This window comes from Aulonocara sp. 'chitande type north' Nkhata Bay, linkage group LG22 (genome assembly GCF_057382095.1).
Source record: "Aulonocara sp. 'chitande type north' Nkhata Bay isolate Kocher_YH1m ecotype deep benthic linkage group LG22, A_spYH_male_GT1.1, whole genome shotgun sequence".
NCBI classification, from domain to species: Eukaryota; Metazoa; Chordata; class Actinopteri; order Cichliformes; family Cichlidae; genus Aulonocara; species Aulonocara sp. 'chitande type north' Nkhata Bay.
In genome coordinates this window covers 11,067,620-11,081,023 of record NC_141364.1, presented here as the reverse complement: position 1 = coordinate 11,081,023, position 13,404 = coordinate 11,067,620, and the positions used below count along the sequence as shown (strand labels likewise).

General features: G+C 40.6%; 1 protein-coding gene across 14 annotated transcripts in view; it reads left to right on the top strand.

The window, feature by feature from the left end:
• map7d1b (MAP7 domain containing 1b) overlaps nt 1–13,404 on the top strand; it is a 54,255-nt gene that overhangs the window by 24,831 nt on the left and 16,020 nt on the right. For 7 of the 14 annotated variants that reach the window (XM_086279317.1, XM_086279313.1, XM_086279312.1 and 4 more), the window contains exons 3-7: nt 4,880–4,948; nt 5,165–5,185; nt 7,799–7,962; nt 9,945–10,053; nt 10,842–10,946. In XM_086279317.1, coding sequence (XP_086135443.1) covers nt 4,880–4,948; nt 5,165–5,185; nt 7,799–7,962; nt 9,945–10,053; nt 10,842–10,946 — 468 coding nt within the window. The remainder of the gene's footprint in view (nt 1–4,879; nt 4,949–5,164; nt 5,186–7,798; nt 7,963–9,944; nt 10,054–10,841; nt 10,947–13,404) is intronic. The other 7 variants (XM_086279323.1, XM_086279320.1, XM_086279321.1 and 4 more) reach the window with 3 other exon arrangements.

The window sequence follows — 13,404 nt, the reverse complement described above, 5'->3', positions numbered from 1 at the left end:
CTAGATTGAGGTTTTGTTTCTTCTTTTGATTTCATTTTCATCCTGGTAAGCTTGGCTACTATTACTCGTGCTATTTGACTATTTGAGCTGCAGTCTTTAGGAAGTATTTAGCAAGTTTTGCCTCTTTTTATTTTAATCTCTTCATTATTATAACAGTGAGTCTGATTTCTTGTATTACTGGTTTTTTTTTTAAGTTTTACTTACTTTTGGGTTTTCTGCTAATGAGTTTGTTTTGTGACCTGTGTTTTGGGTCATGTTTTCTTTATTATTTTAGTATCTCGAGTTTAGTTTATGGTTCCTGTCTAGTTTGCATAGTTTTGAAAACCTGTTATGATGGTTTATTGTTCTAGTGCTTGTGTTCTTGGTCTTTATTTAGCCAAAGACAAAGACGACAAGAGATGATAGCGACTTATGAGCCTGTTGTGAGCGGGTCCAGTGGTTTCCAGTGAGTGCTTTTTAGCCTAAAACCAATGATGTACAGATGATGTCTTTAAGTTACTTCAGAGTGGTATGAGCCCTCACAACTAACAAATATAGAAGAGCAGGCTGTAATTCTCCCTTCACAGTACATGGATAACACTTAAACTGTGAATTATCTTTAAAAAGAAGAGAGGAAGTGGTAAAAGCATATCTGTGGGGGTGATGGGATCACCACTGCTGACTACCCACTTCCTTCAAAGGAGTCAACTGAGGTGAAACACCAAAAACCACAGAAACAATTGTTTTTGGTGTGTAAACAGCTAAACAATAGTTCTAGACAGAGTCCAACAAACAAGGTAACAAAAGCCTTTTTGTATTTGTTCCAAAGTTGGATCAGACTGAAAGTTTTTCTCTTGATTAACTGTGACTTCATAAATGATGAGAGGTGGTTAAGGAAAAATTTAAGGAAAAATTGTCACTGCAAATGGGGAGGCTGCAGAGTTTGTCCTTCAGCTTCCTTAAAGTCAGAGTCTCCTGAGCTCCTGCCTCTGTGGACGTATCGTTGCTTGTTTGTTTTAGACATAAAGGGGAATTCCAGTGATTTTACACATCAAAGGCGGTTTTCGGGTCTTCTGAGAGCGCTGCTGCTCATGTGAAAAAAAGTTGTTTAAAGCGTTTTGTGTCTCCTGAGGGAGCTGCATGAAGTCTGCCTCTGAAGCTGGTGTTGTACAGACACAAAGAAGGGAGACCTCTGTAGTCTGCTGCATTAGCTGCTTGTGGCATAAATCAAAGGCTGCCAGGTCTGTAAAGCTGTTGTCCCACGTGCACTTTGGCTCTTAATTTTTCAAGAACTTACCTGAAAGATGGTGAGAACAGAAATGTCCAATGGACTGAGATCGCACGTTATCTGGTCTTTAATCTGCTCTAACCAGATCCCTCACTCACAGTTAATCTATATGTCAGAATATTACAAAGTAAGAAGTGTTGACTTCTGTTTACTGCAAAACCACGCAGTATTTGAAGTACCGCAACCACCATTGAAGCAGACAGCTTCCTGCTAATTTGATTTGTGAAAAATATATTTGCCTTTTCAAGAAATTGTGTGCATGTGCACACAATTGTGTGCTAAGGGGCAATCAAAAATAGCCCAGTACTTAGAGGCGATATCAAAAGAGCAACAGAGGACATTTCAGAGTGTTTATGTGTTCATGTAGAGTCAGTTTTGTAGGACTTGGATGTAAATAAATTCTTTCATTTTAAATATATGAGACATATATTATTGGAGATGCATGAATATCTACAATTTAGACTTTAAAATGAAAGTCTCATGCAGTCTGTCCATGCAGTGGACCTGCCAACCCTGCCTGACACATCTGACCCTGTTCATGTCGCATGGTGAGTAATGTACGACGAGATAATGTGTCTCGCTTTGCAGCCCACTGAGAGTCAGATGGTTTTGCGCCTTCTGTTTTTCACATGAAGATCGTTGCTGGAGTATTTTTAGCCCATCCCACACACGTTGAACAGTTAATGCGAGAACTATTGTGCTTCTTTACAAAGTACAACCAAGATCTGGGATTAACGCTCTTTTCTCCAGCCCTTTCCGTGTTTCCTTCTGTCTCGGTATAAAAAATAAGCTGTACCACTCCAGCTGCATATAAACAGTCACAGTAATACTCTGCTTCTGATTGCTGGTGAATTCAGGAGAATCCACAGTCTGTGGGAGAAACTCAGCTCACAGGCTTTCAGGACACAGCATCAAGCAAATAGGACATTATGACCATTTAGTACAGTTTATACTCGCTATGAAGCCTCTGCAGATCCACCTTTACCCCTCAAAGCACACTTGCACATGCTCCTTACACAGTTTCAAGGTGAATGTCATTGATCTGTGGAAAAACAGGCTGCATTTGGGGTGCTTATTATTACAGTCGAACCCCAATTTCAGGCAGTGCCATTTAAGTGCGAGGTCAGAACTGCTTTAATATAGTGTTAAAATGACAAATAAAAATGAGTTAGAGCTTCAGCATTAGCAGAACTGAACCCTTTTCTTCGCCTGCTGTGAGGCTTTTATTAGTTGTTAAAACAGGAGTCAGCATTTTCTCTCTGCGTCGGCTGTGGGGTTCATTTGTTTTCTGATCGAGACCGGCTCTTCGTGTTCATCATTCACTGCAGAGAGTGGACTATTCATGCTATCCGTTTTTCTCATGTGTGGACATTCACATGCTTTCTATTGTAATGGAAGTTTCACTCTGTTAGTGAGCCATTCCCACAGGACAGCTGGTCGTGGATGAAAGCCGAGTTGTTATTTGTTGTGGGGATGTGGAGTACAGTATGGGGTGGAGGTGGCGATGCATTAAGTGACGTCTCGGCGATACGAGACCTGCAGGCTCACTCTGGAGATTCGCTCTTCTCTGTTCTTATTACGCCTGCATACAGCTATGTAGGATGCTCTCTGCAAGGTAGTGTTGGGGGGGGGTTGCCATGGAGATGGGCTGAAGTGGTGCTAGGTCCTCTGTGATTGGTTTAGAAGACGTAGCATACATATTGCATAGCACAGAGAAGAACCACAAAAGGAGACGGGATCGGCGAGCACCCCAGGAGTCCCGTTTTTTTTCCAGCAGCTCTTCAGTCACGGCCTCTCGGAGTCAGAGAGAGCTACGCAAATCCTCACGTTACACCAAAGTGTATCAAGATTCAGGCTAATTACTGCTTCAGATGAGCGTGTCTGAACAGCAAATCACACACGGGAGTTTAAATGTTGACCTTGAAATTGAATCACCTCCTTTTTAGATGTTAAATATTCCCAACATTGTTCAGAATTCATTCTAAAAATCATTATACAGCACAAGATTGAGAGAAACTGCTCTTAAATCTGGTGTTACTGCAGGGGATAGTCATGGATCACTTGGCATACTGCAGCAGGTTGAAGACGCTGTATCTGGGGCAGTTATTGTTTTTGGGCTCTGTACAGAAACCTTATCTCATCTATTTCACTGACCCTCAGTAGATCTGTGTCCGGGATATTCTGGGCATATTCTTTTATAGAGATGCTATAAAAAGAGGAGCTGCGGCAGTCAAAGCATCCTGAGCTTAAATCTGTTCTGAAACAGCAAACTTGGAGGGAAATGCGTAACTTTTAGGGAAAAATAAGATTTTTAAAACCTAATTTCTGTCAGATTTGACTGGTTCAGCAGTTCAACAGGAGTGATTATGTCTGAGTGATCAATGAAATTAAAGTTAAATGAGATAATGCTTCATAAAAGCTTCCTAAATGCTTTTCAAGATGAGTGATGAGACTTGTTTTGGTTTGACTTTCTATTTTTCTGGTTACAATGCTTTCTAGAATAAATTTCAGATTTTCATAGATTTTCATAGTGGAGAAGTATGACACAACAACAATCAAGCTCTTTCCTTCTTTGACAGTAAGGCCTGAATTATGCTTCAGCTTTAAATCTATATTGTAACTAAGGGCAACACTGTAACCTTCCACTTAACCTGACCTGCACCTCCTGAGAAATGTAACCACATGTCAGGTCTGCACGACTTTAATAGCGTGGAAGGTTGTGGTGTAAGGTCAAGAGGGGTTTCCAGTTCTGTCATAAGTTTGGACAGAAAGTCTAAATTAAGCTTTACCGTAGGTTGTTCTCTGCTCTCCACACCAGAGGATTGTTGATTCACTCTCAGTATCAGCTCCTATCATTTGAAACTGGGCCACTGCTTGATTAATTGATCAATTGATTGGTTAATTTTTCTACATGTCTTGGGTGTACTGCGTGAACAGGAGTAGCCTGAGCACAAAATCCTGAGGGACTCCAGTGCTGAACATCGAGTGGAGGAAGCGTGACATCCAAACTATTTCTTTATCTTATAAATCTGTAACATAGTAAGAGAAAGCGCATTAAAATAAGTAAATACATGTTTCTTTTGGTGTTGTTTTAAAAATAAGTTGCGTTTTTTATATCACAATCATCATTACGACTCTCAGGATGGCTTTTTAGAAAACAGGTTTCTCATATACTCAAATAAAGTCCATGAGTTGCAAGAATTGTGCCATTTAGTGTGGGTCTGCTTGGGGTTAATAACTCATGACTTTCTTCACACAGTAGGCCAAATGCTGTTTTCTGGGATTCAGATTTTAGCCATTTCAAAGCTGAGACTCCGTAGCAGTAATCAGCTTTTTTCACTATAGCTCTGCCTCTGAAGCTGATGTATATATAGTACTGTAGTATTATACACACAAAATCATAGTAATACTACAATTTTTAGTATGTAGGAAACCAGAAATGTTTTCCTGCTCTCTTAAGTCTTGAGTCTACTTCTCACATACCAGAAAATGATCAATAACTCTGCAATCTTTTAGCTTATTGTTTATAAGTTTAGTGAAGATGAGATGATAAATACAACTTGATGTGAAAATATGCATGTGTTTGTGAAGTAATTCTTTTCTCCCTTACAGACTCAGTGAGCTCGGAGCAAAGACAGAAGCTTGCAAAGGAGCGGAGGGAGGAAAGAGCCAGATACATCGGTAAGAAAAGAGAAAGCGGATATAAAACACGATGGACTCAGCTGTCAGCTCCAGAAACCACTGCTACTGGATGCATGAAGCAGGGATTTCTTGTAACCAACTTAATGTGTCGACATCTTTTATCTTTTGTATCCCTCTTTGTGAATCTGTCACTCTGCTCTGAAGTGACTGACGGTTATTGACGTCTCTTATTGTTTCTTCCTGCATGGCGCTCAGAACAGCAAACTCAGCTGCAAGGTAAGGGGCTTCACTAAAAGCTTTCGCAGCAGTCATGCCATGTGGGAGTAATCAGCATCATTATGTGGATCCTTTTTCCTTTCTGCCGTGCCCGTTCTTCTCCCCCCCATCACCGATCGCTTTGGTTATCTGTCGCCACTCGGTGGAAACTTTTGAACTCCGTGATCGGTCTGCAGCCTCATTTTTGGTTTAAATGTATCTGCTCCTATCATGTTTGAATCTATTTTGGCTTTTGTGTTTTGCATTCCCACCCAGCGTGCATGCTCCACACCTATAATTAGAGTTTTACTTTGTGGCTGCAGAATGAAACTTCTCCTTATAAAAACACAGAGGCTGGTCCAAACACATGAGAAGCTGAGGACGTCTCCGAAGCGCAGGCGGCCAATCGGACCAGAGCTTAGTGGGCGTTTCCCAGCAGAGACGTCCCATAGAGCCCAAGGCAGTCGGCGTAAAAAATGAGCAGTCATTACCATAAACTGAGACCAGGCCTCGCAGACAGATTAGATTTAATTACTGCTTCCATTAGTATCAGTTATGTGGTCATGCTGCAGCAGTTAAAAGTTAAACGTCGCTGCCTTTTTATCGAGAATATCCCAGGTTCAGATACTCGGAGCTAAGTTTCGTTTTCAGCCGTCTGCCCCTGCGCGTAATTATGTGGCAGTGTTAAGCCTTTCTTCAGTGTAGAGCCTGCAGTTTGTTGCACACAGTATGCAGGTGATGCCTTATATATGACAGCTTGTTATGTAACTGCAACTGTGCTCTAGATATTTCGTGCAGAGATGAGCATGGGAAAGCAAGTTCCGAAGCGTTAACCTGACACATATTTTTCAGTCCTGCTATGGATAATTAGATTTTTTCAGGAATGGGATTTAAGGAGGAGTGAAGACGTCTTTCTCGCTGTTGATGAAGTGCAGACGTGTGCGTGTCGTTGGCTCATTAGCGAAGATGAGCCGCAGAAAACCGAACTAAATATAAAACACGTATTTGTGTCAGACCATTGCTGCATCCTTGCATAGCTTAGTGCAGTTTTCCTGTTGCTGGTTAACTCATAAACAAAGACATTTCATGCCGTTCCTTCAGCTGGATCCAGCCTGTAACCCTCCCGCATCTTCACCCATACTTACCCGTCCATCTTTTTTTCATTCTTTTCATATAAAGTATGATATGGAAGCTGATTGAAGACGAGTAAATGCTGCGTAAGATGAAGGCTCTTAAATTGAGAAACGATTGATTGCAGTCTGATCGTTACCCGGAGAAATGAGCCACAGCAGTGTGTGTGTGCACAGAAAAACTGGCATATGCTGGAGGGTGCTGTAAAAGACAGCAGGGAACTTCAGCTTATTTACTGTTATCAGGATTAAAGTGTAATGAACACAGTGTCTTCCGTCTGTTTTACCCGTTTTGTTTGGGTGCTGCTGTTAGAGGCCTTTAAAGATCTTTAGCTGATTATATGCTATTACAAATAAAGAACTGACTTTCAATAACAGGCATAAATTACATTTTCTTTTCCAAAATAACATTTGAAATAATATATTAATGATACGCTGGCGTCTAATGCTTATGCTTTAGCCAGGCATGAGGCACAGCTCCAGGGATTTTGGTCCAGACTGAAATATTATGACAACAGATGGATGGATTGCCATGATATTATCTCCCAGAGAATACCTTTTATAATTGTGGTGATTCCCCTCTTCTCCCTCTTGCACCAAACGCAGACAAATCTTTCAGGTTACTGGTAAAACATCTCCACAGAGTTTGTATACAGAAATCTGTGGCTCCCGAAGGATGAGCTATTCCTCAGGATGAACTTTAATAACTTTATCAAGCTTTTTATCTGGCACCCTCACAGCTTCAGACGCCTGTAGAATTAATCAGTCTTAGCTCTATTTCATGTTAAGCACAAAGCAGTAAAAATTAGCATTCTAACCCACCAAATAACAAACATACGATAATCAATGGTAAAATGCATTATCCATAAATGTTCTGAAAGAGTTAAAATCACTGTAAACCCACAAAGCACCTTTTTAAAGTGGACTTCTTATGCTTTTCCTTATTTTCTGTCATATAAAGTTATACTGATGGAGTGTTGGATGCTCATATTAATCATGGCCGAAGATTCAAATAATGAGGTCAGCATATGTAGAAGGAGCCCAAAGCTCAAGCTTAAGACAGTTTTTCTAGTCTTGGCTGTGTTTGATGTCAGTGAGAGCACTTTTTCTTTAGCCCCACCCACATACTGTCCAAAACGTCAGCTTATGAGGGGCAGCCAATCAGAAGAAAGCTGGCTTAAAACTCGAGGAGCTAGCGCAGTTTGTTTCAGACAGATTATGAACAGAGGGTTTGAACCAAGACTCAAAAAATTATACATTTTGACTATTTTTAAACTGTAATTAATGCAGAACTACTTGAGTCCAAGAGTAAAAAAGATTAAGCCATAAAAGGTCATAGTAGCTCCCCTTTAAGGTGCCAAATAAGGAAAAGGGAGTCATTTGTTTATATAGCAGTAATTCACAGCATTGCAAAAGCAGCTAACACGTGAGACCTAAATAAACTGTTTCAAACTGATATTGTTTTTTGTAAACAATTCTCTTTCTTTCTGTGGTGACCCTGCAGCTGCAAAGAAGGCTCAGTGGCTGCAGAAGGAGGAGAAGGCCCGGCGTCTGAGGGAGAATCAGCTGGAGGAGCGCAGGAGGAAGCTGGAAGAGCAGCGGCTGAAGGCGGAGAAACGTCGAGCGCTGCTGGAGGAGAAACAGAGACAGAAGCTAGAAAAGAACAAGGTGAAAAAGTCAAGCTTCCCATTTATCTGTTTGGTTCTTAAAGTTGACATCTGAATCGTCCAAAACTAGACTCTGTAACAAACACTGCATATTTGAACCCTTTCATGTTATTTTATAGGTTGATTTTGATGATTATCACTCAGCTGTTGGAAGAAGCAACCAATACTCAAAAATAATATTTATGTCCAGTCACAGAATACATTTCTGCTCTGCTTAAATTGAGCGCTAAGTAGGGTAAGGGAGTGTTTATGTAACTAAAACACTCTGCTGTACACAGTTTTTAGTATTCGGTGATTTCCCCTGGGACTTCAGATTGATAAATTTTACTATCTGACTGTGGAAAAACTGCTTTGTTGGATAACAGCATCATACAGCAGTAACTAGTCGTGTTGCCATCACAGAGAGGATGCCAAGCATTCAGCAAACAAGCTGCACATAAGTGTTGGGTGGACAAATTAATTGCTGACATCATAAAAATATTCCCATTATGTAACTAATGAGCTTCAGGGCCTTTTTGCACTCGATCCAGTTAGGTTTGGCTTCACATTGCAATTATACAAGTGCACTAAGGAACCCTACGTGACATCTAAGCCTCCTGTCTTCCTTGCATATGTTGGCTGCATCTCATTATACTTTTGTGACCTCATTTACCATGCTTTTGCATGCTGTCATTTTGAATAGATTAAAATAAATGAAGAGATTCACTTTTTACAGGTTTACACACTGCTGCTGTGATTTAGCCTCTTTCATTCTACCTGAAAATCCCTGTTAGGGGATCCTACTACACTCATTTAAAGCTCCTTATTACTTTCAGAGTGGCTTTGTGTGACTCAAAATTCAAAATGATCCTTATTTACTTTACACTGGCCCTAGTTGTAACTCCCAATTACATTCACTGTCTAAAACAAGCAGTTTAAGCTATATTTCCCCTGCCTTTAAACCAGGTTTATTTTGATTGGCTGCTGCTGCCAAATGGAAGGTTTTAACATCAGGTGGGTGGGGCTTCTGGGCTCACACTCAAAGTGCAAGAGATTATCATATTAAAGATATCTACTCTAACTGACGTCACATCGGGCCAAGAGTAGAAAGAAACAGTGATTAGCTCGTAGTTTTAACCTTTGGGCATGTTTTAAAAGACTGTGCAGCATTAGTATAGTATACAGACAAGTGACCAATAGCCACGTGACATTAACTTGTCCACTCTTTTGGACATGTGACAATCATGGTGACAATATAGGAGGATCAAGTGAATAAGACCCCAGCCTCACAGACATACAGACCAGTCAGTAACCCCATTGTACCCGCCTGCTGCTAGTGGAAGATTGTTGGCAAAAAACATTGTGATTAGCTTGGTTGTTAGCATTTTGCTGCAATCATAGCTTGAATTGAACTCATGGACTTGCTGAACTGAAAAGTGTGATACAAACTGGAAATGGAGACCGTTTGCCTTCAAAGTAAAAGTTTAAAACATGTTGGCCACAGGGGTGAGGCACAGCTTTTACTTTGAAGGAGAACCTTATCCACTTCCAGTTTCCTTTGCACTTTTCTCAAGTTGTACTTATGCTGGGCTAGTAATTACCTATTAATTCTTACCAGCAGCTGTCAGACTCTATAACACAGTTAAACATCCTTTTGGTTATCGAACACATCAGCTTGTTTGTTCACTGCACATTTTATACATGTCTCCGTACAATATTTCTATACATATTTCTGTACATTGTTACCTGTATATACGAACTTAGGTTGCTTATGTATATAGGACCACCTTGTGTCTTCCTTTTATATTTTATATTCCCCTTGCTATAAGAGCTGTGTAAAACCCAAATTTCTCATCTGTGGCATAATAAAGGTCTATTCTATTCTATTCTATTCTATTCTATTCTATTCTATTCTAATAATTAAGCTGTTAAGCTGTCATTTCCAGTGCATATTTACTATAAAGATGTCATAGTTTAACACTGACTGTGTGTTTCTTCATGTAGGAGAGATATGAGGCAGCTATCAAGAGATCGACCAAGAAGACTTGGGCCGAGATCCGCCAGCAGAGGTGGTCCTGGGCAGGCGGACTAAACCAGACCTCCCGCAGAGAGAGTGAGTTTCAGATGAACCTAAACTATAATTATAATGATAATAATAATAGTAATACAAGCACATATGTATGATTTTCTCTCTGTTAACTCAAGTCTTTGTGCTGCACAGACTTGTGACTCACTGCTTCAGCTGATGCAACTCAAGGAAATAGCTCATGAAGGGTTTGCTGTCACAAGGGTGGGGTACCAGAGGCAGATGACCTACTCAGTAATTTATGATTATACCACTCGTAATTCCTCACTGTTGTTTGGGCAAAAATCAGTCCTGAGCGTCACAGTTGTTCATTTAAACTCAGAAGGACGAGCTTGAAGGTAGCCGTCACGCTCACGTTTCATTAGATCAGAAGTGTGAAGTGTGTTTTTTCAGGGAGCTGTGAACTTATTTCCCCGTTTTCAAACTTCTGTTAATGCTGTGTGACGGGGTGGTGCTGAGGGCAGCACAGTTACCTCTCCTCCAAAGTGTGAAAGGCCCTGATTGTGTGTGGAAACGTGAGTGATATTTTAGTTTTGGTAGCAGGAAGAAAGCTCGAGGTATTTACTCTGAAATGTGACTTCTAACTACACCCCCCCCTCCCACGCTTTCCCCCAAATTTCCTCCCCATTTCCCTCCAAATCTGACTCCAGATTAGATGATAGTGAGTCTAATCTCAGAAAACGGTGAGTCCCTGTTCACAGCTGCATGTTCCAACCAAAGCAGCCCCGTCTCTTGTCAGCCCTCAGCTGGGGCCGCCGCCTGCACCCCGGCCGCCTTGTGAACAGTTGTTGTCTGTTGCGTTCTCTCCGGTGCAGGCAGATGCTCGGCCTCCACGGTCAACTTGCCGAGACAGGTGGACCCTGTCATTAACAACAGGCTGTCCAAGTCCTCTGCCACGCTCTGGAACTCCCCCAACAGAAGTAAGGACGACCCGACGTCAGTGTCCACCAGGCTTCCTCTTCCCTCTCCCTTTCCCTTCCAGTTCATCCCCCTCCTTTTCCACCTTCCCCTTCTCCTCTTACCCTAATCTGGTTTTGTTTTATTATAACTGTCGTCTCTGGTGGCCTGCCTGCCTGCCTGTGCTTGGTGACTGGTCATTTACCACCTACTCCCTCCTCTTAATCACGCTCTCGGTCTCGTGTGCATCGTGTTTTTGTTTTTTTTTACTTTTTTCTTTAATTTCAGTTGGTGGCTTGTCATTGATTTGAGTCTCCTCTGCATTTTTGATCAGCCTCCCTTTCACCTTGACATCACTGAGCCATATTTTGTGGTATATTTTGGTGTTTCATAGGCTTATAAGTTCACATCTTGTCACCTCCTTTTTGGTTGTCCCCTCCACTGTACTGTTGGTGGTTGGCTGTGCTGGTGGTGGTGGTGATGGTGATGGTATAGGTGGAAGGTATAGTGTGATTGTTGCAAGTGAATCAAGTTTAGCAACTAAATGCAAATATATATTTTTATGCTGCCTTAAACTATACAATATTGGATTGTTTCCTTTGGTTTTACATGTTTATCGATGTAATGGCTCAGTCACACTAGAGTAAAAAAGGACAGAAACTTCATCGCGACTAAGAAACATCAGTAGTGGTCCAGGGAATCTGCAAGTAGTTTTGATCTCAAGGGTTTGACAGTAATAAACACAGACAGATTGCCAAAACATTGCAATCAATCTGTGCTGATGAGTGCTAATTAGCTGGGATGCATCTCTTTGAAATAGAGGGCGTTACTCAACTGGTTGTATTCTGATTATATGAGTGTAAACAAGCAAGGTTGCTGTGCACCCATGTCATTTAAATCGCCATCCAGCAGCAACAACTATTTGTAGAGGAACTTCTGTTTCAAGCCTGTAAGGTTATGGCTGGACTCTCACCATAAGTAGATACTTTGAATTTCTGTGTATGCTGACAGCAACAGCTTTGCAGCTAATGGCAACAGATTTGTTCATAATCACTGAATTGTTACAAATAGATTGCACATAACTGCTAGCTTGACTCTATTCAATCACAAGCTGGTAGGAGACTAATATCAGACGGACGCTGTTTTATTTGTTTTATCGCACCAAAAGCCACTTTAATGATGGCATCTGACTGCAAGACTAAAGCAAATGTTTCAAAGGCAACAAGCTCACAGGGTTAATAGTTTTGGTCATGCCACAGTCTCCGGCCATTATTTTCCCTGCACAATCTGATATCCCTGTGTTGGTGTTATTCTTTTATCATCATAATAATATTGATCCAGGATCAACATTGCCATGACCACTGATGATGTCTGAGCATTTAGTTTAGCATTAGCCAAAATTTTTGAATGACCAAAATGAACTAAAACCAAGCTGAACGTTTGTTTTAGAAGAGTTTTATATAGACAAATGCATTTTTCCCTTTTCCCCACATTGAAAAGCTATGACATCACCAATGTGATTAATCTGTTACAATTTTGATTCTGGACAGACGTTATTATAACGATGCAGCTACAACACCAGCACGCAGATATCAGATACAGTTTTTTGACTGTAGTATAAGACATTTTCTTACTTTTAGGTTTATGTAAAGATACTTTTCAAGTATATATTACATCATTCCTCTTGTTCAAACAGTGCATAAAATTAAGCAACAAGCCCTACAGTTAAAATAAGAAACTCATCATGAAACTGTGCGAGCTAGCTCTGTAAGGTTCAACAACAAGTTGAAAGTTTTTCCTCCAAGATCGTGTTTATGCTTAGAAGTGGATTTTCTAATTTCCTGAATTGTTGGTATAACTTAAATAGGCGTTAGCACGATTATTTCTACACCGTGTGTGGACTGTGCACATAAGTCAAGCTAAACAGCAACATCAGCATGCTAACATGCTCCCAATGCTAACACGCAGACTTTTAGCATATATAAAATTCCCTTAGTTTACTGTGTTAGCATGCTGGCATGTTTTTATTAGTACTTAACACAAGGTTTTGCTTCAGAGGGAAAATGATAAAATGGAGTACTTGGAAGCATAGCCATCAACCTGAGTTAGTATGACAGTTTCACTGTAGCTCATCAGTAACATGAAAAAGCTACTCAAATATTTCTGTCATTGCTGTTAATTACATTGTTGTTGTCACGCACAACTTGACAGATCTAGGTTTGCTATATATATATTTATATAAAGCTCTTGCATATTGTCTTAGACTTATATCCGTTATATGTGTACTCAGCTGAGATTTCAGAGACCTTTTACTATAAACAAGCCACATTCACGCCGCCGCCAACCCCTCCAGCATCAAAATGCAAACTTTTTTCACTCTTTAAAAGGAAAAAATAATCATAGACACAAAGTAGTAAATTGAAACAAATTGCCACCAGAATTTGATGAAAATGCACAACAGATTTGGATTTTTCTTTTTTT